The sequence below is a fragment of the Loxodonta africana genome, chromosome 20 (genome assembly GCF_030014295.1).
Source record: "Loxodonta africana isolate mLoxAfr1 chromosome 20, mLoxAfr1.hap2, whole genome shotgun sequence".
Taxonomy (NCBI): domain Eukaryota; kingdom Metazoa; phylum Chordata; class Mammalia; order Proboscidea; family Elephantidae; genus Loxodonta; species Loxodonta africana.
Genome location: NC_087361.1, coordinates 16,691,474 through 16,716,605, shown reverse-complemented (window position 1 = coordinate 16,716,605; position 25,132 = coordinate 16,691,474). Strand labels below are relative to the sequence as shown.

Genomic DNA, 25,132 nt, shown 5'->3' with positions numbered 1-25,132 from the left:
AGCAACCCTATAGGTCAGAGTAGAACTGCCCCATAGAGTTTCCAAGGAGTGCCTGGTGGATTTGAACTGCCGACCTTTTGGTTAGCAGCTGTAGCACTTAACCACTACGTCACCAGGGTTTCCAAGGCCCCTATAGTTGCACGTTATCATATATCTGGTCTAAAGGGGATTATAGTTGAGATTTTACAGGTTTTCCTTGACAAAAAGACTAAAGTAGAAACGTGGTTGTATCTAATTGTAAGCTGTACGTTTGAGGTATTCTTACCAGTAGACTGAAGCCTGTAAGCTGAAATACATGACACAGCTGTCTCTTTCTTCACAAAAAATATTCCACTAATCCCATCATTATTATCTTCTCTGCCATCTGCTCCTAGGCTCTCACGGGCACATTCGTGCTCACTTACTGGCACGCATTTGTGCTCTTCCTCTCTCTCTTGTATTTACTGTGGATCAGGAAGATTTGGGGAGAGGAAAGACATACCAGTCAGCCTCCATCCGAATCCATACCTCCTTTGTGTTTAGTGCTAAACTGCCTCTTATTTTATGCATGTGGCCTCACCATTGTTGTTGCTAGTGGCTGTCAAGTTGATTCCAACTCATGGTGATCGTATGTGTGCAGAGAACAGCTCCGTAGGTTTTTTAAGGCCATGACCTTTTGGAAGCAGATTACCAGGATGTTCTTGCAAGGCATCTCTGGGTAGGTTCAGTCTGCCGACTTTTCAGCCAGTAGTCAAGCTCTTAACCTTTTGCACCCAGCAACTCCTGGTCTCAACATGTTGTTGTTGGGTGCTGTCCAGTCGAGAATGAATTTTCAAATTATAGTGATCCTTTGTGACAGAACAGAACTACCCCATAGGGTTTTCCAGGCTGTAATCTTTACAGGAGCAGATCGTCAGATTTTTCTCTTGCTGAGATGCTGAATGGGTTCTAACTGCCAGCATTTCAATTAGCAGCCGAGCATTTTACTGTTAGGCCACCAGGGTCTCAACATAGGTGATAATTATGGATGCATTGGACATGGACCACATTTTAGGGAGGAAGGAATTCTGATTTACTCTCATAAGTAGAATTGTTTTCTAGGTCTCTGCTCAGAATTGAGGAGCCCTGGTGGCACAGCAGTTAAGCACTCAGCTGCTAACTGAAAGATCAGTGGTTTGAACCTACTAGCCGCCTCACAGGAGAAAGATGTGGCAGCCTGCTTCTATAAAGATTTACAGCCTTGGGGACCATGGTCTCAGGAGACACCAAATGTAGCTCAATTGGCATAACATAGTTTATAAACAATATGTTCTACATCCTATTTGGGTGAGTAGTGTCTGGGGTCGTAAAAACTTGTTAGTGGCCACCTAAGATACTCCACTGGTCCTACCCTATCTGGAGCAAGAGAGAATGAAGAAAACCAAAGACACAAAGGAAAGATAAGTCCAAAGGACTAATGGATCACAACTACCACAACCTCCACCAGACTGAGCCTAGCACAACCGGATGGTGCCCGGCTACCACCACTGACTACTCTGACGGGGATCATAGTAAAGGGTCTCAGACAGAACTGGAGAAAAATACAGAAAAAAATTCTAAAACTCACAAAAAAAGACGACTTACTGGTCTGACAGAAACTGGCAAAACCTTCAGATTATGGCCCCCAGACACCCTTTTAACTCAGTACTAAAGTCACTCCTGAGGTTCACCCTTCAGCCAAAGATTAGGCAGGCCCATAAAACAAAACGAGACTAAATGGGCACACCAGCCCAGGGGCAAGGATGAGAAGGCAGGAGGGGACAGGAAGGCTGGAAATGGGGAACCCAAGGTCGAGAAGGGGAGAGTGTTAACATGCCGTGGGGTTGGCAGCCAGTGTCACAAAACAATATGTATATTGTTGAATGAGAAACCAATTTGCTCTGTAAACCTTCATCTAAAGCACAATAAAAAAAATTTTTTTTAAACCCTACAAACTCTATAGGGAAGCCCTGATGGCCCAGTGGTTAAGAGCTACAACTGCCAGCCAAAAGGTCAGCAGTTCAAATCTACCAGCTCCTCTTTAGAAACCCTGTGGGTCAGTTCCACTCTGTTGGAATTGACTTGAAGGCAAGGGTTTTTTTTTTTTTTTTTTTTTAAACTCTATAGGGAAGTTGTACTCTAACTGCAGGGTTGGTATGAGTCAGAATTGACTCAATGGCAGTAGGTTGGGTGCCCAGAATCTGATGCAAGAGTTGGGTGAAAGCAGTAAATAAATGGTGACATTCCTGGAAACATGTCAGAAAAAAGAAAGTTTAAAGAGAATGTTATCATCCTTAACACGGATTCTTTGATATTGGATAAAATATGTCTGTTATTTTGCTGATTTCTTTTTTTAAGTGTATGAAACTAAAGGTTTTTATTTGCTTTTGTGACAAAGTCAAACAGTTGTGTTTAATTATCGTTGCGTTGCTGTTCTAGCTCAAAGCATTCGGTGAACCAGGGTTCCAAGGTGGATGTGTAGATTTTACAGAAGAAGTTTCCGACTTGACTTCGTTCACACCATGTTCTTTTAAAGTGCTTCGGGGTTGGTAAGTATGCTTGAATGTTTTCTGCTGTTGTTTAATAACTGGTTTAATTCAGAGAGATTTGAATTGTTTTATATTTTGCACTTGCAATGAGTTTAAATTTTTTTTTTTAATTAAATCATTGGTTAACTGCTAACTAGCCTGTAGTAACGTTGCTGAATTTATATTGTAGGCCGTTGTGTGATACAGAAAACCAGGATGCTGATTCACCAACTTTGCGGGCATTTTGATGCCTTTATTCTCACTGTTCCTCTTAGATTATTTCTCATAAATATTTTGAAGGTTTATGCTGTACGTTTATTAGGTAGCATAAGATAGCATAATAGAATGCTATAAACTATAACTAATGTTTTTATCCACAGAGACATATTACTTCTAAATTTTTTAAAAACTTTTTGTTCATTTGAAATATTTTCTATCCCCCATTTCACACATGAGGATCCTAGATTCAGAGTTAAATTTCCTGGCATCACACACTGAATTTCAGAACCATTTCTTTGGTGTTTTTGTTTGTTTGTTTTGTTTTGCTTTGAATCATGTGTTCTTCCAACAACAAAAACATACTGGAGCTTTCTTACATATACATGAAGCTATACAGGATTCTCAGGGTGAAAATGTGTTCTTTCTTTGTTTCTAGTATTACCTAATATCCCACCAGAGTCTTCCTGTTCTTCCTTCACGATATCTTGGATTCATCAATTCCCCTCCCTTCTTTGTTGAGCAAGTGGAGACTGGCAGCAACTAATTTTCATTTGAGGAACTTTAAACTCGTCTCCTAGTTAGCCCCTGCTCCTATGTTGTCTTGTTTCCAGTGTTTATCACAAACCAATTACAACCCAATTATTTGTCCTGAAATCCAGTTTAATTCTTAGTGTGCTTTAAATACCACAGTCATTTTCTAATTCTAATCAGATCCTCCTTTTCCAGGCTTTCCCATCAACTAGTCTCATTTTCCAGACTCATTTCAACCAGACCAAAGGCAAGCTCACTATTCAATAAGAATAGAAATTTTTGTTTCTCCCCAAAAGAACTTTTAATCTCTTCAAGCATTTATAATAATGACCACGTTTTTATCTCAGGGTTCTCTACGTGAAGGCACTGAATGAAGGAATGTCTTTAGCTTAAAAGAGATGTCTTCTTATATCAGATTTTAGCTTTATCATTTAATAGTTGACAGACCTTAGGCAAATTACCTAACCTTTACGAACCTTAAAATCCTACAAAACTGAACGTATGGTTGTATGTCATCGAATTATTGAGAATTCAGCAAAATAATAGATGTCAAGTACCTAGCCTGGTACTTGGCACGTGGTAGGCGCTCAGTAAATGATAGTGGTGGCTGTTGTTTTTATGGGTCCTGGGTACTTGCTACTGGTCAGCTCCACAGCTTCTAGCATGATGCTGAGTCTACACTGTCAATGGAATACATTTTGACTGAATGTCTTACTGCTTGTATTTTTAGCTGGCTCCTGTATTACCAAGGGGACATTTCTGATAATCAGTGTGTGTTAGAAGAAGGCCTCTATGCTGACCTTATTTCCTGTGGCTGCCCAACATCTGAAGTCAAATCCCTCAAGCCCATTGACTATGTAAGTACTTTGCTGAGTACATATTTATAAGACTCTGTTCTTGTCCAGTTTGATTGCCACTGATGATAATATAAAGTTGGAAGAAATGATACAAGGGGAAATATCAAGGTTTGAATAATTCATTTGTTGATATTTTATGCCAATAAAATGGAGGTTCACTCGTGAAGTCCAAGCAAAATTACAATGATATTTTCCTTTTACTTTATTTTATTTATTTACTTTTTTAGCATGAGTACAAAACCCAAGAACTATAGTCGTATGGACCTGGGCTTGAATCTCACTTTGATACTGAAACCAGTTTGAGTGGCACTGGTGAGGTTACTCAGTTTCCTCATCTATAAAAAGTAATAAATTTTATAAGGCCACTGGGATATTAAGTGAGATGATTTTTGTAAAATGCTTGACTCTTGTAAAATGCCTGACACATGGTGACCACTAAATGCGTGTTAGCTATTATCAGCATGATTGTTAGTGCTATAGCTACTGTCTTAGTCATCTAGTGCTGCTGTAACAGAAATACCACAAGTGGATGGCTTTAACAAAGAGAAATTTATACTCTCACTGTGTAGGAGGCTAAAAGTCCAAATTCAGGGTACCAGCTGTAGGAGGAGGCTTTCTTTCTCCATCAGTTCTGGGGGAAGGTCCTTGTTGTCAATCTTCCCCAGCTTAGGAGCTTCTCAGCACAGGGAAGCCAGGCCCAAAGGATGTGCCATTCTCCTGGCTCTTGTTTCTCGGTGGTATGAGGTCCCCATGTCTCTTTGCTTGCTTCTCTCTTTTATATATCAGAAGAGATTGGTTTAAGACACAGCCTGATCTTGTAGATTGAGTCCTGCCTTTTTAACATAACTGCCTCTACACGCAGGAAAATTACATCAGGTGAAAATACTGGCAGTTATGGACTAGCCAAGTTGACACACATTTTGGGAGGACACAATTCAATCCATAGCAGCTACTTGAGAAAATGATAACTTGATTATCTTATTATTTATTAGATAACAAATCACAGGACAACCTCTCTGCTCTTCAGGTTTGTAATGTTATTTTAAGGCATGAATCACTACTGGTATTGATTTTAAACCTTGTTTTGAGGAACAAGGGCCTTCCTCCCTGGTGTACACAGAACTGTAAGTCACCTTCTACCTGTTGCCATTGAGGCAATTCTAACTCATAGTGACCCTATAGGATGGAGTAGAACTGTCCCCATAGGATTTCCAAGGAGCGGCTGGTGGATTCAAACTGCCAGCCTTTTGGTTAGCAGCCATAGCTCTTAACCACTGCGCCACCAGGGCTTCTCAGAAACCTTAGTGGACCACATTTATATAGTAAGTGGTTTCTTCTTTCCAAAAAATATGGTTAGAATTTTTAATGTGAGCAAAAGAGGAACACCACTCTGGGACATCAGTTCTGGGCCCCTGTTCAGTAGAGTCTGTGCAGAGGAAGCAGCGAGGATTTGGGATGTATTTAAGATGTATAGTTGTAATGGTTTCCTAGGGGTACGTTTGGTCAAAGCTGAGATTTACAGAGCTGATCAGAAGGCCTACGTGGTGGTAGGAATGACTCAGACCTTTCAGCGAGAGCAGACTGCCGGGATTACGGCCATACTCAGGACCTTTCATCCTCAACCTGAGTAATGTAGTCTTATTTCATGAGACATTCCTGGATAGAGTATTCTTGGTATCGGGCTAAGAATAGATTCTCGGCTGAGGAACAAGAATAAAAATAAAATTCTTGGTCTCTTTCAGTGGCCCATTAGTCACCAACTTGAAAAGAACAAGTGGCTGTGAATGCTGTCTGTCTGTCTCGGGAAAAGTGGTAAAAAAAAGAATGTGGTCTGGTCAGTCTCTCCAGCCAATGATAAGGTGCAGAGAACACTGGAAAGTCGATGGCATTTATTGGGAAGAAATTTTCTTAGCAATTTTTAATGGTCAAATCAGCAGACAGTTATGTGATATTAACTCTATGAGCAAAATGTGTAGCTCTGAATATGAAAGTACTGTCTTGTCTTAAAAGGATTTTGCAGGATTCCTAATTCAGTGAGTTGAATTTCTAGGGAGGGCATTTTAGAAACATTCAGATTCAAAAATCAAGGAGTATTACTATTTTTCTTTGAAAAGTTGCAATTCTTTTATGTTCATGAAGTGTGAAATAATTAAAATTGGGAGTAAAAACATAGAGAAAAAAGAATTGGTCTTACATAAGCTATAATGTGTAATTAGCTGCATGTCCTTGCTTTGATCCTGTGGAATCCATGCAATGTAGGTGAAGGTGCCTCTTGGGAAGGACTTGAGGACTACAGCCTTTTCATTCCATGAGGTAGTTAAAGAGCATACTCACTTTATGTAAAGACAGCACATTAATTTTCTTAATACCTTTCATGGTATGTTTAAGGCTTAGAAAAGTCTTTGTTGAAGATATGTTTAGGTAGAGAGTAGGTTTGCTGTTGAAATGGAAAGAGTGTGAGGTGAGGTTGGGCACCTTCGCAGAGACCCACAGATTGACCATGAAGAGGCTTCACTGGGCAGCATTACCTTGGTAAGGCCAACCATGCCTCACCTTCGAAGCCCCAAAGCCTCAAGTTGATCAGACTTAGGGAGATTGGTACGTGACCAGAAGGTCAGTTTGGTAATTTGTAGGAGGTAGAGGAATGTTATTTTCCAGTGACTGGAAGGCTTGAGAACTCTGCCCTGGAGATCTTTCTAAGCCTGTCTGGAAGAACATGGGAAACTGAGTTTGGTCATAAGAAGGTAATTTGCTGAGCATGAAATGGGAGTAAAATGAGGTGTAGGTGTTTTGAGAGAAACTTTTCTGGGCTGTCGTTTCCCACAAGAGAGACTCTTTTTCCTACCCTCCAGGGTCCCCATTGTGAACATCCCATAGATTCCGTCCCCTTTCCCTGGACAGGAGCAGACACTCTGTACCTGTTCTGCTTCCCCACTGTGTTCTTAACTTAGGGACCCATGTGGCTTTGTCTATAGATTTCTTACTTCCACTGCCTAGGCCACAGTCCAGTGTGGGTTTGCGAGGAAGTATTTCTGTATGGTTAAGTTGACTTTACAAATACAGGAGCAAATCCTTTTCTTTTTCTTTTATTAGTTAAAACTGCAGAATTCTGAGTGTTGCCTGAAGTTGGCGTTCTCAGAAATGCCCTGATTTTGTGTATAATTGTCATAATGGTATAATATTGAGGAGTCTTAAGACTTCATCTTCCTGCAAGATCTGTATGTTTTCCACTTGGCGGTTTGCTCCAGGCTGACTTCTCTTTGTGTAGACATATGTTACACTGTAGCTTGTGGAGGTCCCTGGATGCATAATTTGCAGTACTATACTCATTTTACAGGGAAAGGAGAAGAGGACATAGTTCATGCTTCTGCTTCTTAGTGATATGACCTTGGGCAAATCATTTATCTGGGCCACAGTTAACTCATCTGTAAAGAAACTGTTAGAGTAGATATTTTCAAAACTTTTAACAGCCTACAGTTCTGCTGGCAAATAAGTATCCAGGGCATATATCTAATTGGACATAAAAAAAAGCATATCCAGCCTTAGGACTCGTAAGTTCTGAGGGAATGTGATGGTGTCTTAGCTCTTGCAAGCTTATCTGCGTAACAATCCCCAAAATCTCAGTGGCTTACAATAACACATGTTTATTTTTTCCTCACAGTTTGTTTCAGCAACTACGTTAATTGCTTGTTCTCTGCTCCGGGTTGTGCATTGGTTTTAGGTTTTAAAACGCACCAGTTGCCATAACGTCATTTCTGACTCATTTTGACCCCGTGTGTCAAAGTAGAACTGTGCTCCATAAGGTTTCAAGGTCTGATATTTCAGAAGCAGATCACCAGGCCTTTCTTCCGAGGTGCCTCTTGGGCGTGAACTGCCAAGCTCTTAGCAGCCAAGCGCCCAGGGACTCTGGTTTTAGGTATGTTAGTTGCTGTCGAGTTGATGCCAACTCATGGTGACCCATATGTGCAGAGAACTGTTCCATGGGTTTTCAAGGCTGTGACTTTTTGGAAGCAGATCGCTAAGCCTGTCTTTTGAGGTGCCTCTGTGGGGGTTCAGACTGCTAACCTTCCAGATAGTAGTCAGTATTTAACCTTTTGCACCACCCAGGGACTCGGGTTTTGTTGTTAGGTATTTGTTGTTATGTGCTGTGGAGTCAATTCAGACTCATAGTGACCCTGTAGGACAGAGTAGAACTGCCCATGGAGTTTCCTAGGCTGTAACCTTTACGGGAAGGAGCCCTGGTGATGCAGCGGCTAAGTGCTTGGCTGTTAAAATGAAAGGTGAGCGGTTCGAACCCACCAGCGGCTCTGCAGGAGGAAAGATCTGATGATCTGCTCCTGCAAAGATTTGCAGCCTAGAAAACCCTATGGGGCAGTTCCTCTCTATCCTATAAAGTCGCCTTGACTCAGAATCGACTTGAGGGCACACAACAACAAGACTCTTTATAGAAGCACATCCCCACGTCTTTTTTCCCACAGGGCCACTGGTAGGTTTGAACTGCCAGCCTTTCAGGTTAACAGCTGAGCACTCGAACCATCACACCACCAGGGCTTCTTCAGTTTTTGGTATACTCTCCACATATTCTTTATTTAGGGGCCAGGCTAACAGGAGCAGCTCTCGCCAGGAGCATGCTTATTTTCATGGCAGTGGAGAACGATTCAACCATATAGTTATATTTAAAGCTTCTGCTCAGAAGTGGAATCATTGTCTCCATTCACATTGTTTTGGCAAAAGCAAGTCATAAGACCAAGCCCAGCATCAGTGGGGCAGGGAAATATACTTCTCGCCCCTTGCCTGGGGACTGGGGGAGAGAAGGCTTGATAGAGTAACTATATATGAGCAATAATACAGTCTACCACAGATATATAAATTTATGGAGGTGTTTCCTGTGTCCAGATTTGGAGGAAACAAAGAGAGATGGTGAAATTTTAGTACCTTTGTATATGTTCTTCTCTCTGCCATCTTAGCAGAGCTGACTTCCTTTAAAAATTGATAGTTGAGGTTAATTTTAGTGAAAGTCCGTGGTGGTTTGGTGACTGTAAAATGAAATGCATTGTAGACAAGTAGATAAGCCTTGCTCAGAAGATGGTTCAAATTTTATTTAGAATTCTAAGATAAGAGTTAGAATTCTTAATATTGGAAAATCTAATTTAACCATGCCAAAGATGATTCTTTACAAACATTTGATAAAAATAATACCAACTTAAGTGGCCTCGTATTGGGGAAATGAACTAATGCCCAGGGTTCTCATTGGGCTCTTCACAAGATGCAGTTGTATTTCTGTAAAAATGATTTGTCTGGTAATACACCTGAATATCAATATCAAACCATGGAAGATTTTCACCAGTCATGGCTTGAGAACTGTTTGTTTCACAATGATTACATGAGGACCATTTAAGATTAAAGGAATTGGATATCAGGTTTAATGAAGCCTGTTTTGTTTGGGTCTGAGACCAAAGCCTTATATATTTACTAATACTCATTCTGGGTTTAAAAGAATAGCGACAAGATGACAAAAAAGACCAAAGATGATGTTTGGGGTGTAGGATTCTGTGGATGAAAAACACAACTTATCAGTAATTTTTAGAGAAGAAAGTTTGTAAGTATTTTGTTTCGTCTTGATCAAAGACAAAACTTTAAGGTGCCTGGATTCTTTATGTAAACACTGTAAAAGCCATCTTGGAAGAAGTACAGCCAGAATGCTCCTTAGAAGCATGGATGGTGAGACATCATCTCACGTACTTTGGACATATTATCAGTAGGAGTCAGTCCCTGGGGAAGGACATCATGCTTGGTAAAGTAGAGGGTCAGCAAGAAAGAAGACCCTCAACAAGATGGATTGGCACAGAAGCTGCAGCAGTGGGCTCAAGCAAAACAACGATTGTGAGGATGGCATAGGACCAGGCAGTGTTTTGTTCTGTTGTACACTGGGTTACGATGAGTTGGAATTGACTGGACAGCACCTGACAGCAACAACAACATGAAAGCTGCACGATACCAGCATCGCTGAATATGCATTTTATACTTATCCAAAGTGAAGTATTAGTACCTACTATGTACCAAATATTACGCTAAGCACTGAATACGCATAAAAAAACCAGGACAATTAGATAACATAGTGAACTCACACCATTAAATCCAAATGTCATCTTCCTCCTGGCCCCTTAAGTATAGATGTTTCCTAGGCATTTGTATTTGGCCTTTTTTCTCTCATACTTAGAAATCTGCTTCATCGTCAGACTTCAACTCTTTCCTTGTTCAATGTAGATGATTCCCGGGTCTTTAGAATAACCCATTCCTGTTGCCGTCGAGTCAATTCGGACTCATAGCAACCCCGTAGGGCAGAGAAGAACTGCCCCATAGGGTTTCTAAGGAGCGGCTGATGGATTCAAACTGCCAGCCTTTTGGTTAGCAGCGGAGCTCTTAACCATTGTGCCACCAGGGCCCCAACAGTACTTTTATTATTCCCACGGCTTCTTTTGCAGATTTTGAGTAGGTCTTCTTCAGCATGTTCCACCAGTACCTCATTTTCCCTCCCAAACGAGTTCATCTTTAATCCCTTCTTCCTGTTGAAAGGTATCATTACCCCAGTCATCTGGTCTCAGAACCAGTTGTCATCTTTGATTTCCACTACTTCATGATTTCCAACACCCAGTTAGTAGCCGAGTATTACATATTCTACCACTATGATGTGTCTTAAATTGTTCTCATCACCCTCCCACTACCATGACCAAGTTCAGAGCCTCGTTCTTTCTTTTCCAAACTATGGTAACGGCCACTTGACTGCTTTCCTTCCTTTGATCTCTTTCTTCAGATAAAGTCCAGACTCTGCGGTCTAGACCAGCCTACTTTCCCAGTATTATTGTTGATTCTTCATATATCCTCTCTACAAAGCCATCCCTCTCCCAATAATCTTCCTTCTACTTTCTCTATTTGTAGATTTACTAATGTGGAAACCTAGAATGTCCTTTTTCTTTCCCCTATCAGAAACCTTTATGATCTAGATGAAATGTTTCAGACTCTAATTCTAGGAAAACTTCAGTGATTTCATTTCTTAAAGTGATTTTTATCTACCCTGAACGTTTTTTCTTTCTCCACCTCTAAAGATGTTTTTCCCTTTCTGCCTTTTATCATACCTCCTAGGCCTGTAAGGTCATCGAGGGCAAGATCTGTATTTATTGTGGCTTGGAATTCTGTTATCCCCGTGTCCCCTCTACTTAGTGTAGTGCTGTAAAAATATTCAGAATTCATTAAGTAATAAGTAGAATAAATCATTCATTCATGCCTGAAAAATATAGGCAGTACTTATATAAGGTTCATTTTCTACTTCAACTCATTAAAAGGTTGTACTTTGGTCTTGTATCTTACCAATGTGTAATAATGTTGTAATAGTAGCTTTAGAAACTGGGAGTGGATGTGGAACCTAAGTTAAAAAAAAAAAATTACAACTGCCTGCCCCTGATGCAATGCTTTAAAGCCAGACTGGATACGAAATGAAAAGATGGGCACGTATAGATGAGAGCAGGATATGTGAGCAAGTGTTGAATGATCTGAGAGGTAACTGCCAGGGTCAGATTGCTCCATAAGGCATTCAGGCACTGGCCCAGTAGTGTGTGGGGTAACTTGCTTTTATTGAGTTTCCATGGGAGCAGCATTGTGCCCATAAGGTTCATTTTCCACTTCAACTCATTGAAAGGTTGTACTTTGGTCTTATATCTTACCAATGTGTAATAATGTTGTAATAGTAGCTTTAGAAGCTGGGAGTGGATATGGAACCTAAGTTAAAAAAAAATTACAACTGCCTGCCCCTGATGCAATGCTTTAAAGCCAGACTGGATACGAAATGAAAAGATGGGCACGTATAGATGAGAGCAGGATATGTGAGCAATTGTTGAATGATCTGAGAGGTAACTGCCAGGGTCAGGCTGCTCCGTAAGGCATTCAGGCACTGGCCCAGTAGTGTGTGGGGTAACTTGCTTTTATTGAGTTTCCATGGGAGCAGCATTGTGCCCATTGATTCTTCAGTATCTCCATGGTGGCTTGGCATGGAAGTTTGTTTGGTTCTCTTTGAAGTAATAATCCAATCCTGGCAGCTATAAATAGGCATAGCAAAAGAAACATTATAACAAGAGGCTGTAGAAAAGCTTCAAATGAAATTATGACTGTGTTGATGTAAATAATCTCGGGGTAGAATAAGAATTGGCAAGACTGATTCTGTGCGAGGGTGCTGAATAAGCAGTACAGCTACAAATAGAGGAAGACCTAGCAGTGGTAAACCCAACCACAGAATGAAAGGAAGCGGTGAGTTTATACAGTGTGGAAGTTTGGTTACTATTCAGCTTTTCAGCTAAGCCTGTACATAGTTAATAGTATTCTGTTGTGTATGTTTTGAATATGAAGGCCTCCAGAAACCTGCAGTAAACATCACACTTCCTATAAAACGTTTGAAGCATTTCCCTGTAAGTTCAGGAAGAAGATGAAAATGTCTACTATCCCCACTTCTCTTCAGTATTATCCTCGAGTCCTTACTAGTTTAATAAGATTAAAAACTAAAAAGATATAAAAGAAGAAACAAAATTGTCAAGAGCAGCTCCAGACAAATTATTAACATTAATATGCTTTTTTAAAAAGGTGCTGAACACAAGATAAATATCAATTAAGTTATACGGTACTTAGGAATAAATTTAACACAAGGCAGGTAAGTCCTTTATGGAGAAAATTATAAAAACTTTATTGAATGGCATAAAAGAAGGCTTTAACAGGTGGAGAGAGATAACCTTTTATAGATGAAAGACTCAATATCATACAGATGTGGGCTTCTCCAAATCAACGTAATTCCAAGCAAAATGCTTGCAGAATCTTTTGTGCTGGAGGATAGGAGGGAGGTGTATAAAACAAGACAAGCTTATCCTAAAATTAATTTGGAAAATACATGGGTGCAGAATAGCCAAGACAATATTTAAGAACAGCATAAAGGATCACTTGTTTCACCAAATGTATATTGCATTTTACAGCAGTAATGAGCCAGACAGTGGGTATTGGTGCAAGGTGAGACAAATGGAGCAGCAGGATAGAATAGCATAGAAACTGACCTACATAAATATTAGAATTGGGAAGATGACAGAAATCCCATTACAATGGAGCAACGATGAACTGTTAAATAAGTGGCGTTGTGACAGTTGGCATTTTACATAGAAAAAGATAGTTAGAATCCTACTTTAATCACAAAAATAAGTTCCAGATGCATTAATGATTCAACTGTGAAAAGCAAACTTTAACACTTTTAGAAGAACACATAACAACCCTAGTGATATTGAAGAAGGAAGAATTTCTTAAACAAAACACAAAAAGCACAAACCAGTATGAAAAAGGTGAAAGGCAAATTTGTTAGTTTTCTATTGTTGCTGAAACAAATTACTACAAATTTAGTGCCTTAAAATCACAGAAATTTACTGTCTTACGGTTCTGGAGATCAGAAGTCTGAAATCCTTAAGGTGAACCGAATGCTACAACAGCTGCCCTCTTGGGTTTCAGTATTGTTCCTTCACAAAATCCATGCTTGTATCTGTGATATACAACTTTTAGGTGTCTCATCTGACCAGTACATACTGGTAGTACTTCATCTTATAGCCTTGGCACTCCAGTTACATTCTCTCTTGTGCTTGGCAGGACAGCCACATTTGCCACAAGTTGACTTCTGAAGGTGCTAAGCCTTAGAGCCTCAGTGGTTGCACACTGTATGGATCATATTGGGACACTTTCCAAACAGTGACGTTCCCTGTGTTGTCTTGCTTCTGCGGTTGAGACCAAAGAGCTAAAGTTATATTGTTTTAAATAATTCTTTGCTAGCACACTTTTTGGGATGTCTCTGAAACGGAGTGCTGTTTGAGATGTACATGATTGTTGGTTTCTTTTCATTCAGTCCAGCTGCACTTAGTTTTTTAGTCTTGGCCCTTTTGGCCAAGGCCAGGATGAAATGATCTTGCAGGACTGTGAAGATATGGCCAATTGCTAAATAATTGAAAAATGAAACTATATGTTGTATTTAGAGCCTAACCAGTTAATGTTATCTTGAGGTACTGTCAACACTTTTTCTGTACAAATGATTTCAAACCGAAAGAACTATACAGTGCCAAAGTATAAGTCAGTTTAGTTTTAAAAAAGTTAAAAGTCGTAGTTAGATTTTTTAATTTTATCCAGTTATATCGATGGTGCATTGAGTTCTTGTAACAAACAGGGTCTCAGGGCTTCAAATTCAGGTAGGAGATACATTTGTTAAGCCAGTGGGGTGAGTTCGGATGGGGATTGTAGATACTGCCTAGCTGAGCAAGATGAAGTATTACTGAAAGTGTTACTACATCTGCCAATCAGAAATAAATACTCTGTGTATAAAATCATTGGTGGTCCGAACATTTTAGAGCCCCAGTGTAGGGTTTAAGAACACATCTTCTGGAGCCACAGGGCCTGGATTTTTCTTCCGCCTACTCTGTGTGACCCGTGCGTTGGTTCTTCATCTGTGAAGTGGTGATAACAATAGTACTTACATCAGAGGAAAGTTGTAAGCATTAAACAAGTGAATACAGCTCCACAGTCCTTAATCTGAATATGTTTGGGGGTTTGGGGTTTTTTTTAAATTTTAAACAGTAGTATGATGGTTCATATACCATGTATTTAAAAAAAAAAAAATCCCAGCAGAGTTCTGGCCAGCACCATAATTAGACACGTTCCTATTCCTCTGGTGGAATCTATGCATAGTCATAGAAAGTTGGATGAATATTATAAACAGTATTCTATTTATTCAGGTTAGATTTTGTTACTGAATGAATTATGGAAAAACAGTCCCCCCCCCCACCCCCGCCCCAGAGCTTTTCAGATTTTGGAACTATGGGTAAAAGGAATGTAGAACCGTGGATATTTGAAGCCCTTAGAACAATGCCTGGCACTTATTAATTGCTTTGTATGTTGTTATCATTTAGGATATTATTTTAGCTGATGGTATGAGGAAGAGTAATGGAGTTTTGGGAGCTTTTGAGAGCTTCATTTACACAATTTGTTCAGGTAGTCTTTTTCTTACACATCCTGCTGTTAGAAACTTTATTCTCTTTGTGTGGCTTAGAATTGACCTCACAGGCATGTCCTGTTGCTGATAACACCGAAGAAGAACTTTTGGCTCCACGTGACTGGCTGCCATCTAGGTTACCATGGACTGGTGCCAATACATCTATAGAGCTCAAATTGCAATTAAATTCTGGTAGTGTCTGTTGTCCTTGGAAAGTTCAGATTACTGTGTCATGTTTGGTTTTGAAGACTATTAATAGTTTGTCTCTTCCTACTTTGATGTTTGGAAAATGTGTCAGAAACTAGGATTTTAAAATAGTTCTCCAGCACTCTTGATTTTCTGAATGAATAAGCTATTAACCACCCCCTCATCTTGCTGTTGGTTATCTGAATCTGCTTAACATGTCATTGTATTTACATGTCATCTGGGTTTATAATCTTAAGAGTATTTATAAATTTAAATAATTTAAATTGACTATTTAAAAATAGAAAAAGTTAAATCTACATCATACCTCTAGAAGGGGAAGAAGGGCTTGAAGCTTAGAAACAGTAGATGTTCCAAATGAAAAGTTCTGTAGATTGGACCACCTGATGGAATTTCTGTTGTTAATGGAGAGTGAGAGATGATTCTCCCACGTTGGTTTATTAATCATATTTCTTCTTTGATTAATGCTAATGGCTTATGTCCTTTGCCCATTTATCTACTCAGTCTCTTGGACTGTTCTTACTGATTTGTATAAACTCTTAAAATTTTAAAGCTATCTCAGTCATTTTCTACAATTTATTTCTCCCTACCTTGTTATTTTTTTAAAATAAATAGAAGTTTAAGTAATGTTTGTGGTCCCCTATATCAAATTTTTCATTGTTCTATTAACATAAATTCCTAGATGTAGAAGTTATCTTAATAGATCAAGCCACATAGGGTTATTTAACTTTAAATAAATTAAAATTAAATATTAATCCAGTCCCTTGGCCAAATCAGCCACATTTCAAGCGCTCCATAGTCACATGTGGCTAGTGGCTACTACAGTGAAGAGTGCAGCTGTAGAGAGCATTTCCATCACTGCAGAATGTTCTAGGGAACATCACTTCAAGACCTTCTCTGATCGGCAGGTGACATTGGCCACATAATGTAAAGGGAAAATCGCACACTTCGCTACCTGGAAATTTCTCAGTATCCTTTTTATATTTCCTCTTATTTCAGAGGAAGCATAGTTCATCTTTTCCGTAACAATCCTTTTCTTCGTGGACTGATTCCAGCCACTTTCTGAACTTGTGGGAAGGAGTGAACTGGACTTCTCACTCCTTCCTAGCAGCGTCCCTCTTGTCTTACATCTCGGCTTCTTTCTCTCCCACTACTGCTTTCCGCTATGCCTAAAAACATGTGCCTTCTACTCTGATTAGCTCATCAGCCACTACCCACTGCCCTCCTTTCCACCAAGCATCTCTAAAAAGTAGCCTGCACACTCTGTCGGCAGTGTCACACTTACTCCTCAGCCCTCAGAGTCTAGAGTCCACCCATCATCTCCAACATACCACTGAAGCAGTCCTCTTAGTGGTCACCAGCTGCTTCCTGACTGCCAAACCCAACAGCCTCATCACAGTCACATTCTTCCTCAACATCACAGAAGTATTTGACACTGATAAGGAAGTATACTCTTCCTTATAATTTTGTTTTCCCTTCTGTGATATTTTTCTCTCCAGGTTCATGTTTTCAGTCACCTCTACAGGCCATCTTTCATTACTACCCACCCTTGTAAGTCTGTCTAGTTAGTTCTGGCCTCCTTCCACCTCTTTCAGTTTTCTCACTCCCAGCTCCAGTTATTGTCCAGATTCTGAGAGGTCCCAAACTCCTTGCCTCTGTACTTGATCTTTCTCCTGAACTCCAAATCAGAATGCCTTGTGCATGCTGGACTTCTCTAAGATTATCCCACCTCTATCTCAGTAAAATATCCAATCAAAATATAAGTCCTTAGCTCCTGGGCATATTTTTCCTCTAGATTTCCTTATGTATGACATACTTAATTATACATACATATTTTATGCTTCCAACCACGTATGTTCACATCTTTTTCCTCACCTTTCTCATTCTGTTCAGTTGCCTTATGTCTGTTTTATTACTGTGGTGGTCTTCCTGGTCATCGCGTATTCACCAATCATCGTTTCCTTCCCCCACCACCATTTTAGGTCTGGTTCTCTTTTTCTTTGGACTGCAATATTCTACCAATGTACTGGTCCTTTTACTTCCGTTCTGTCTATTCTTCATTTTGTTGCCAGATAAATTTCTTGAAGGCCAGTTAAACACACACACACAAACACATATATAATAATTGCCAATTTAAATGTATAAATAAATAATATATTCCCATGGTTCAGAAATCAAAAAGAATTCGGTGAAAAACTCCCATTCATGCTCCTATCCTTCTGACAGGTAACCATGGTTACTAGTTTTATATCTTTTCAGATTTTTTTATAATACAGACAGGTGTGTGTGTGTGTGTGCGCACATGTGTGTATGTGTATATACTATGTGCGTAAAATTTCCCTTCATTTCTGCAGAAATGGTAGCACAGGAAAGAGACATTTTGCCCTATTCTTCACCTTGTATTTGGCACTGAAGAATTTACCTTGGAGATCTTTCCATAAAGATGTTCTCATTCTTTCTTTACAACTGTATAGGATTCCTCTATAAGACTGTACCATATATTTACCAGTCATGATGGGAGGAAGCTCTGGTAGCATAGTGGTTAAGTGCTTGGCTGTTAACCGAAAGGCTGGGGGGTTCACCAGCTGCTCTGTGGGAGAAAGATGTGGCAGTCTGCTTCCGTAAAGACTACAGACTAGGAAACCCTATGGGGCAGTTCTACTCTGTCTTGTAGGGTCACTGTGAGTCAGGATCAACTCGACGGCAGTGGGTTTGGGTTTGGGTTTTTCACAATGGTCATTTAAATCGTTCCCCATCTTTCACCATTCCAAACACCGCTGCAAGGAATCTCTTTTGCAAGATGTTTTGCCCTGATGCCATTAGATCTTCAGGGTCAGTTATGACAGTCAGTTTTTTGACTGTTTATTTACTGTTTGTTGACCAGCCACGATGCCTGCTGCTGAGTGCCCTGCGTCTCATATACAAGTTGTACATACTTCAGCCAAATCTTAGTCCCCAGTTAAAAGCCTTCAAGGACTCGCCATTGGCGATACTGGGTCTCTGCCCTGTCCGTATAGGAGCGGAGCAGACAACTCAAGACACAGTAGCAGTGTAAGCACTTGACAGTGTTTGTTATTGGGCTCTGTGTTCCTGCTACATGGGTCTGCTTTCCATTCCCCTAACGTGTCCCCTGCATTTCTGTGTCCCTTCCTTTGCACAGAGGGCCTTCCCTTTATTCTGTCTCTGCCAGTCTAAACCCATTGTATCCTTCAAGACTGAGCTCACATGCCACTGCAGCCACAAAGCTTCCACGATTCCTGTCCTCCTCTGCTAAAAATAATCTAACCTTCCTCTGAGTACTCTCACAGCCCATATGTTTTTCCTCTTTGGATTACATTACCATGTCTGTACAATTTTCCTAACTTAGCTACTAGTTAGTAATGTCCCGTGCACATGGGTGGTGCCTTGTTTTCTTACCGCTGTCATGTCTCCTAGCATGGTGTCTTGTGTATATAATGAATGAAGAAGAGCAATATTGAATCTGTTCCCGTCTGACATGAGGGATAGCGGAGTTCTTCCTTTGAATGCTGGAATCACCTGTCTGTGTGCATTCTAGCATTTTTTTTTCTTTTAATTAGAAATGCCTTTTTCTCCCACCTAGGAATGTTTTTAAGAGCCTAGAGCCATAAAGTTTTCTGTTCCCAGTGACTGCTCCTGTGACCCCTTGGGAAATGAGGGTGTCATTCCATTCTGTGTTTTCTGCTGCAAGCGGAAAGCACTGGCAGAAACCACTGTGGTCTGTCTCGCAGCACAGCCAGACTTTACTGCACGTCTGGGAATCAGGTGCTCTGTATGTCCATTTTTATTATGGGATTAAGATTGCTATTCTGATAATGTCAATTTTTACAATAAGTGAATAAAAATTATCAATTGAATCCATTCTCGTCAGTGCAGTTTTGACTATAAAGTCTTTAGAGGGTGGAGCAATAAACTCTACCAATATGAGAATACAGTGGGTTCACGCAGCCCTGCATTCTTCCTGGGATGTTACTGAGGTGTGGCCACCCCATGTGGTAATGCTGTCTCTGTTTTTTTTTTTTCTTTTATGTGTCAGGTTTTTGAAGAACCTTCCATCAGCCTTTTTGCTCTGGAACATTGTGAGGGAAGAGAGCTACATCTGGAAGAGGCTGTGAACTCCGTTCTGAATAAGGACCTGCACTTGTACACCCAGTCCGTGTGGGTGAAAAGTGGACTGTAAGTATGGGAGAAAGGCCTGGCCTGGTTAGGTTACAGGTTTAGGACAGAGCAGCATGGTTGTTTTGTATCCGCCCACTGCTGTTGGTGTTGGTCTGCTGGTGCTCTTACGCATTTTCTCTCTCACTGTAGAAACTGTCGTTACAGTTGAAATGAGAGAAGACCCTGGGCCGTGTCCAGTAGGTAACAGTATGCCATGGTCTGGGGGAAGAGCCCTTAGGAGAGAAGAAGGTCTGCTGCGTGATCAGAGCACAGGTCTTAGAGTAGGTTGACTAGGTGACCTGAACCGGTTGAGCCCACTTTTCTTTTCAGGAGAGACCTCATTAAATCAGCAACACTGAAGGTAAGACCATTACATGCTTAAGGCAGGTGACTGTTTCGTAAGACTAAGAGTGTTTTGTTGTATTGATTTGACATGATTTTTCAAGAGCTGTTTGCTCCAGGGTACTCATTTTCATACCGTGCTTGACCTAACCCACCTAGCAGTGTTGCTATTTCATTTAGGATATCTGTCAATCAGGGAGAGCCCTGGTGGTGCAGTGGTTAAGCGCTCAGCTGCCAACCAAAGGGTTGGCAGTTCAAACCTACCAGCCACTGCACAGGAGAAAGATGTAGCATTCTGCTTCTATAAAGACTACGGCCTTGGAAATCATATGGTGCAGTTCTGCTCTGTCCTATGGGGTCACTATGAGTAGGAATCAACTCAACTCAACAGCAATGGGGGTCAATTGAGGTGGGACCAGGCTGTGTGGGGCCTTCACTTTTACAATTTGGGGAACGCTCTTTTAAAAAAAATCCATTAATCTTGAGTTGATTCCAACTCAGGGCAACTCAATATGTATCAGAGTAGAACTGTTCCAACAGTTTTCTTGGCTGTAATCTTTACAGAAGATCACCAGGCCTTTTCTGCTGCACCACTGGGTAGTTTTGAACCACCAACCTTCAGGTTAATAGTCAAACACAAACTATTTTTGGATACAAAAATTAGGTATAAACTTGCATATTAGAATAAGAATGGTAAGCAGTCTGCAAGTAAGGGGACCTGAAGTTGAAGCTGTATTTGCTTTATGAAAAATTTTCCTCTTGGGTCAGTTCTGCAGAGGTTGGTGTGTATGCCTGCCCCCTCCCTGCTCCTAACCCATTGGTGTTTTGGTACCAAAAGTCAACTCAAAAAGAATACACATGGCTTTCCATTTTTAATATAAATATGACTTTTATAGCTTTTTAATTGTGTCGTAACCACTCTTTGCCTATTTAGATATCTAGGAATTATGAAAGAGAAAGCCAAGAATATCAGTCGATTTGAAAATTAAGTCAACTATTTCAATAAATGGCTTTTGTATTATTTGCATATATAGCAGTATAAATTTTCTCCTGCATAGCATTTCACATAGTTTGATGTTTATTAAACAGTAAATTAATTTACTCTACCTAAGCATAAGATTCTGGTGTTTACTTACCACATACCTGAATTTTTCGTTTGAACTGAATTCTTTGTTCCTGTGATACAGAACTTACATTTTTATACATTTGTTTTCTTTACATTCTTAAGTGAAATTGATATTTATTGACTCATCTCTGAGACTTTCTCACCTACTTATTTCACTCTTTTCTGAAAAACTGGTGCCATTTTACGTTGACATTTCTATTCTCTTTGGCTTATTATCCACCTACTGTTGCTATTCTAGACTCTGTGAGAGATTTGGTACATAGAGTAAGCCAGTGGATGCTGCCTGAAGATTCTCATAGGCCACAGATGGATCATAAAATAATACTTAATGCACAGCCAGCTACCCTCAGTGACAAGTTGTTTTAATCCCCTCATTATCCCACATCTTTCATCGTGGTGGTGATGAGGGGCATGACTTAATGTACCATCTCACACAGCTTCTCCAACTGTGGAATTCATTTAGATCAATATATAATTAGGCATGGTTCCTTAAAATCTTACATAGATTTTATAACTTAGGCTTCCAGCATATTTAATGAATCTGGAAAGATGGATAAGCCTGTCAGTGGTGGTGCTCACCTGCCTCTGTGCTGGTCTGATGGTTTACATTTTTATATGCAAGGAGTGGTGGGAGGGTCATCCATCTTGCTGGTCTCCTGATAATTTGGCTAAGCCTGGTGTCTGTTGTGGGTGGCAGGGTGGACATTTTCTGGTGGTGGCTAATTAAGATCAGTAACTTCTTCCTGAGCTTTCATAGTTGTATCACATCTGTTCATTAAAAGCCCAAACATCAAGCCTTCCTTGATTTCTCCCTTCCCTCCACACCTTTATGCACAAGTGGTGCCGTTTCCTGCATTAACCGAGGTACAAGGCCCTAAGGGATATTGCCCTTTGTAAGTTTGCCCTTTGTAAGTTATAGACTTTTTCATCTGGGAAACTGAAGGACTGAAGTCACTGCCGACAGCAGCAGACCCTTTGTAGCTTGTGCTGTAGACTCAGGATGAACCTGTTTCTGAGAACCTTCCATCTGACCGGTGGACTGCCTTTCCTGCTGCTGGTGCTCTGCGTCTCATCTCCAGAGTCACACATTTCTTGATCCAAGGCTAGTTATCAGTTGCCACCATGTTGTCTCCAACTCATGGTGACACCCCATGTGTATCCGAGTGGAGCTGTGCTTCCATGACTTTTCAGAAGTAGATTGTCAAGCCTTTCTTCTGAGGTACCTGTGAGTGGACTCAAAACTGTCAGTTAGTGGTCGAGTATGTTAACCATTTGTACGACCCAAAGACTCCTTGGTCCAAGGCAGGACAACCCAATCTGCAATTCTAGGTGCTTTGTCTGAGCTGTGAAAGGCAGCCACCAGGTCCTCCACACGTCTTTCTTTAAGCACTATTTGGAGTGGCCTTGAGTCCTGCTGAGAATTTCAGGCCCTCTTGGTGATCCCAGCATACCCTGGTGGCATATTGGCTATGCACTATGGCTGCTAACCCGAAGGGCAGCAGTTTAAATCCACCAGGTGGTGCTCCTTTGGAAACTCTGTGGGGCAGTTGGAATCACCTCGATGGCAACAGGCTTGGTTTTGGTTTCTTGGTGATCCCAGCATATTGTCCTTAGTGGTTTAGCTTGCTAACCACCTAAAGCAGAGCTCTGCAAACTTTCTGTACAGGACCGGGTAGTAAATATTTTCTGTTTGTGGGCCTTACTGTCTCTTGAAACTTGCCACAGTAGAGCAGAAACAGCCATAAACAATCTGTAAAGGAATGGACATGGCTGTGTTCCAATAAAACTTTATTTACAAAACCAGGTGGTGGCTGGATGTGGTCCATGGTCTGTAATTTACTGACACCTAGAAATAGCTATGAGAGAACCCTTCCTGGAAAAACTTCAAGCCTACAAGAGGCTTTCTCTGAAGTTGTACTGTCTCTCACAGCTATTTAAAATTTCTCTCAGGCTTTTGCTAGATATAGTGCTCTAACCCCTGCCAGATTTATGCTTGGCTCTTATTTATTTATTTATTTTTTTCTTATTTGAGATCAAAAAGACTAAAGAAGACATTTAGTGGCTGCTTAGTATCATCTGTGGAAAAGGTCCCCTCCCAGGAACCATGAGGCTGGGATCAAAAGCCTGCTCTCTCACGGTTCCCTGTCATGCCGCTAACATAAATCACCAGAGAGCCTGTCCTTCCTTTTAAATGACAAAATTTCTGAGTAACGACACACCGTAGCTTAGGCCTCTTTGTTAAGCTTGTTTCCCAAGGTAAAAATGGTTTTCAGAATAAAAGAAACCCAATGTAGACTGGAATTTGAATTTTTACCTATAAACTACTTCTAAAGACAGGCTGTTCAATAACGATTTCTCCTACTACTGAGTACACAGAGATTTTACATAGGACTGTAGCAGACTGCTTTATTCAGCAAGCATCTCCTGCCAGGACCACATAAGCCCCTCAGGTTGAATGAGGTGCTGTCCTACCATCCTGGCTTCACAGACGTCACGTCTTGACAGGAGAGAAGGGCATGCCTCCAGTAGCCATAACACAGCGTGCTAAGTGCTATACTAGCCATTCAGACAAAGTGCCAGAAGGACATAGGTCTTGAACCCCTACTCACTCACCTTGAGCCCCTGTGCACTTCACACACTTAAACTCTGCCTGAGCTGAAAGCAGGGTATCGGCAAAGGGCTTGCAGGCCTTGAAGTAGGAGTGGGACTGGGGGTTTCTATGGTTAATGGTAAGTAGTCCTTGGCGGCAAGTTGTGGAGGAGTTGTAGAAAGAGATGTATCTGGAGAGATAAGATAGCTGGAGTCACCTCAAGAGGCCCTGAAGGACATGGGACAGTGAGCCTCAGTTCTACCAGGTAATAGTGGTGGGGTGGTAATGATCTGTCTTCAGATGTTAAGTTGCTATGAAAAAAGACTCAGCATTATCAAAGGAAAAGAGAATTTTAGAGCTGGGAGGAGCCTTGGAGTCCCAGGGCTGTGTGCATTCATTTTGGAGGTGAAAAGCCAAAGTCCTAACTGGAATCCACATCTTCTGACTTCAGTAGGCTTTCTTCTAGCACTCCTAGTTTTTCTGTTACAAGAAAATAATGTAATTCTGTCTTTTTTTTATTAATCTGCAAACCTAGAGATCTTTTAACGAATGAGTCCTATGTGGTATAATAGCTGCTATCTTTGATAAGAGGTTGCTTTTTTGTTTTGAAGTAACATTTTTTTCTTCCCTGCTCTCATATAGGTGGATAGCTTATGAAGGATCCAATTTCTTAGGAAAACAAATCCTACTGGAGCCTAGTGAGATTCCAAATTGGACAGCATTCAGTGGATGGAAAACAATCGGTTCCCTCCGTCCTATGAAGCAGGTAAGGAGAAAAGAACCATAAGCTCCCAAATAGCTCGATTTTGGGGTAGAAATGTCATAAACCACAGCATCTGAAATACTGACCCTCTAGTTTAGTTTTCCATATACGTAGCAGGTGCAGGAGGACAATCTTGTAGCTTTGATCAAGTACATAAAATTGTAGATAAGGCCAGCATTGGATTTTAGCTTTGATTCCAAAGTCTTATTGACCTTGCATGGAAAAATAAGATATTGTAAGCTCTGCGGCAAGCAGTGGAAACAATGGGTGAACTTTGAGGTTGTACTAGTTTTACTCAAGTGCTTGGATTTCTTTTTCCCCTACTTAGATAACACTCAGGATAGCTCCTGGCAGTTTAATTAAAGTAGTATTTACTGCACACCCACTGCTTGTCACTCTTCTGTTCAGAAGCTTCCCACTGCACTTTGGATACAATCTAAACTCCTCCACATGGCCTGCATGATCTGGCTCCCCCTGCTTTGCCATCCTCATCTCTTGGGGGCCTCCTCCTCACATGGCTGTGTCAGGCGTGCCGGCCTACAGAGCGTTCTCTGTCAGTCAGGCCCTTGACACAGGCTGTGCCCTCTGTCTAGAATGCTCTCCTCTCATTCTTTCCCTGGCTTGTTCTTATTCATTCCTGTGGATTTAACTTAGACTTGGGTCCTCAAAGATACCTTCCCCAACCCTCTTTCCCAATCTAAATTAGATTTCTCAAAAGCCTGGTCCTATTTCTTCAAGTA

The 25,132-nt window shown here is 40.8% G+C and overlaps 1 protein-coding gene across 2 annotated transcripts in view; it reads left to right on the top strand.

Annotated features, from left to right (window-relative positions):
• The window catches only part of CRYBG3 (crystallin beta-gamma domain containing 3), a 134,289-nt gene that overhangs the window by 101,728 nt on the left and 7,429 nt on the right, over window positions 1-25,132 (top strand). For both annotated transcript variants that reach the window (XM_064273080.1, XM_064273079.1), the window contains 4 exons: window positions 2,437-2,546; window positions 4,006-4,132; window positions 19,450-19,589; window positions 24,272-24,395. In XM_064273080.1, the coding sequence (XP_064129150.1) occupies window positions 2,437-2,546; window positions 4,006-4,132; window positions 19,450-19,589; window positions 24,272-24,395 (501 nt within the window). The remainder of the gene's footprint in view (window positions 1-2,436; window positions 2,547-4,005; window positions 4,133-19,449; window positions 19,590-24,271; window positions 24,396-25,132) is intronic.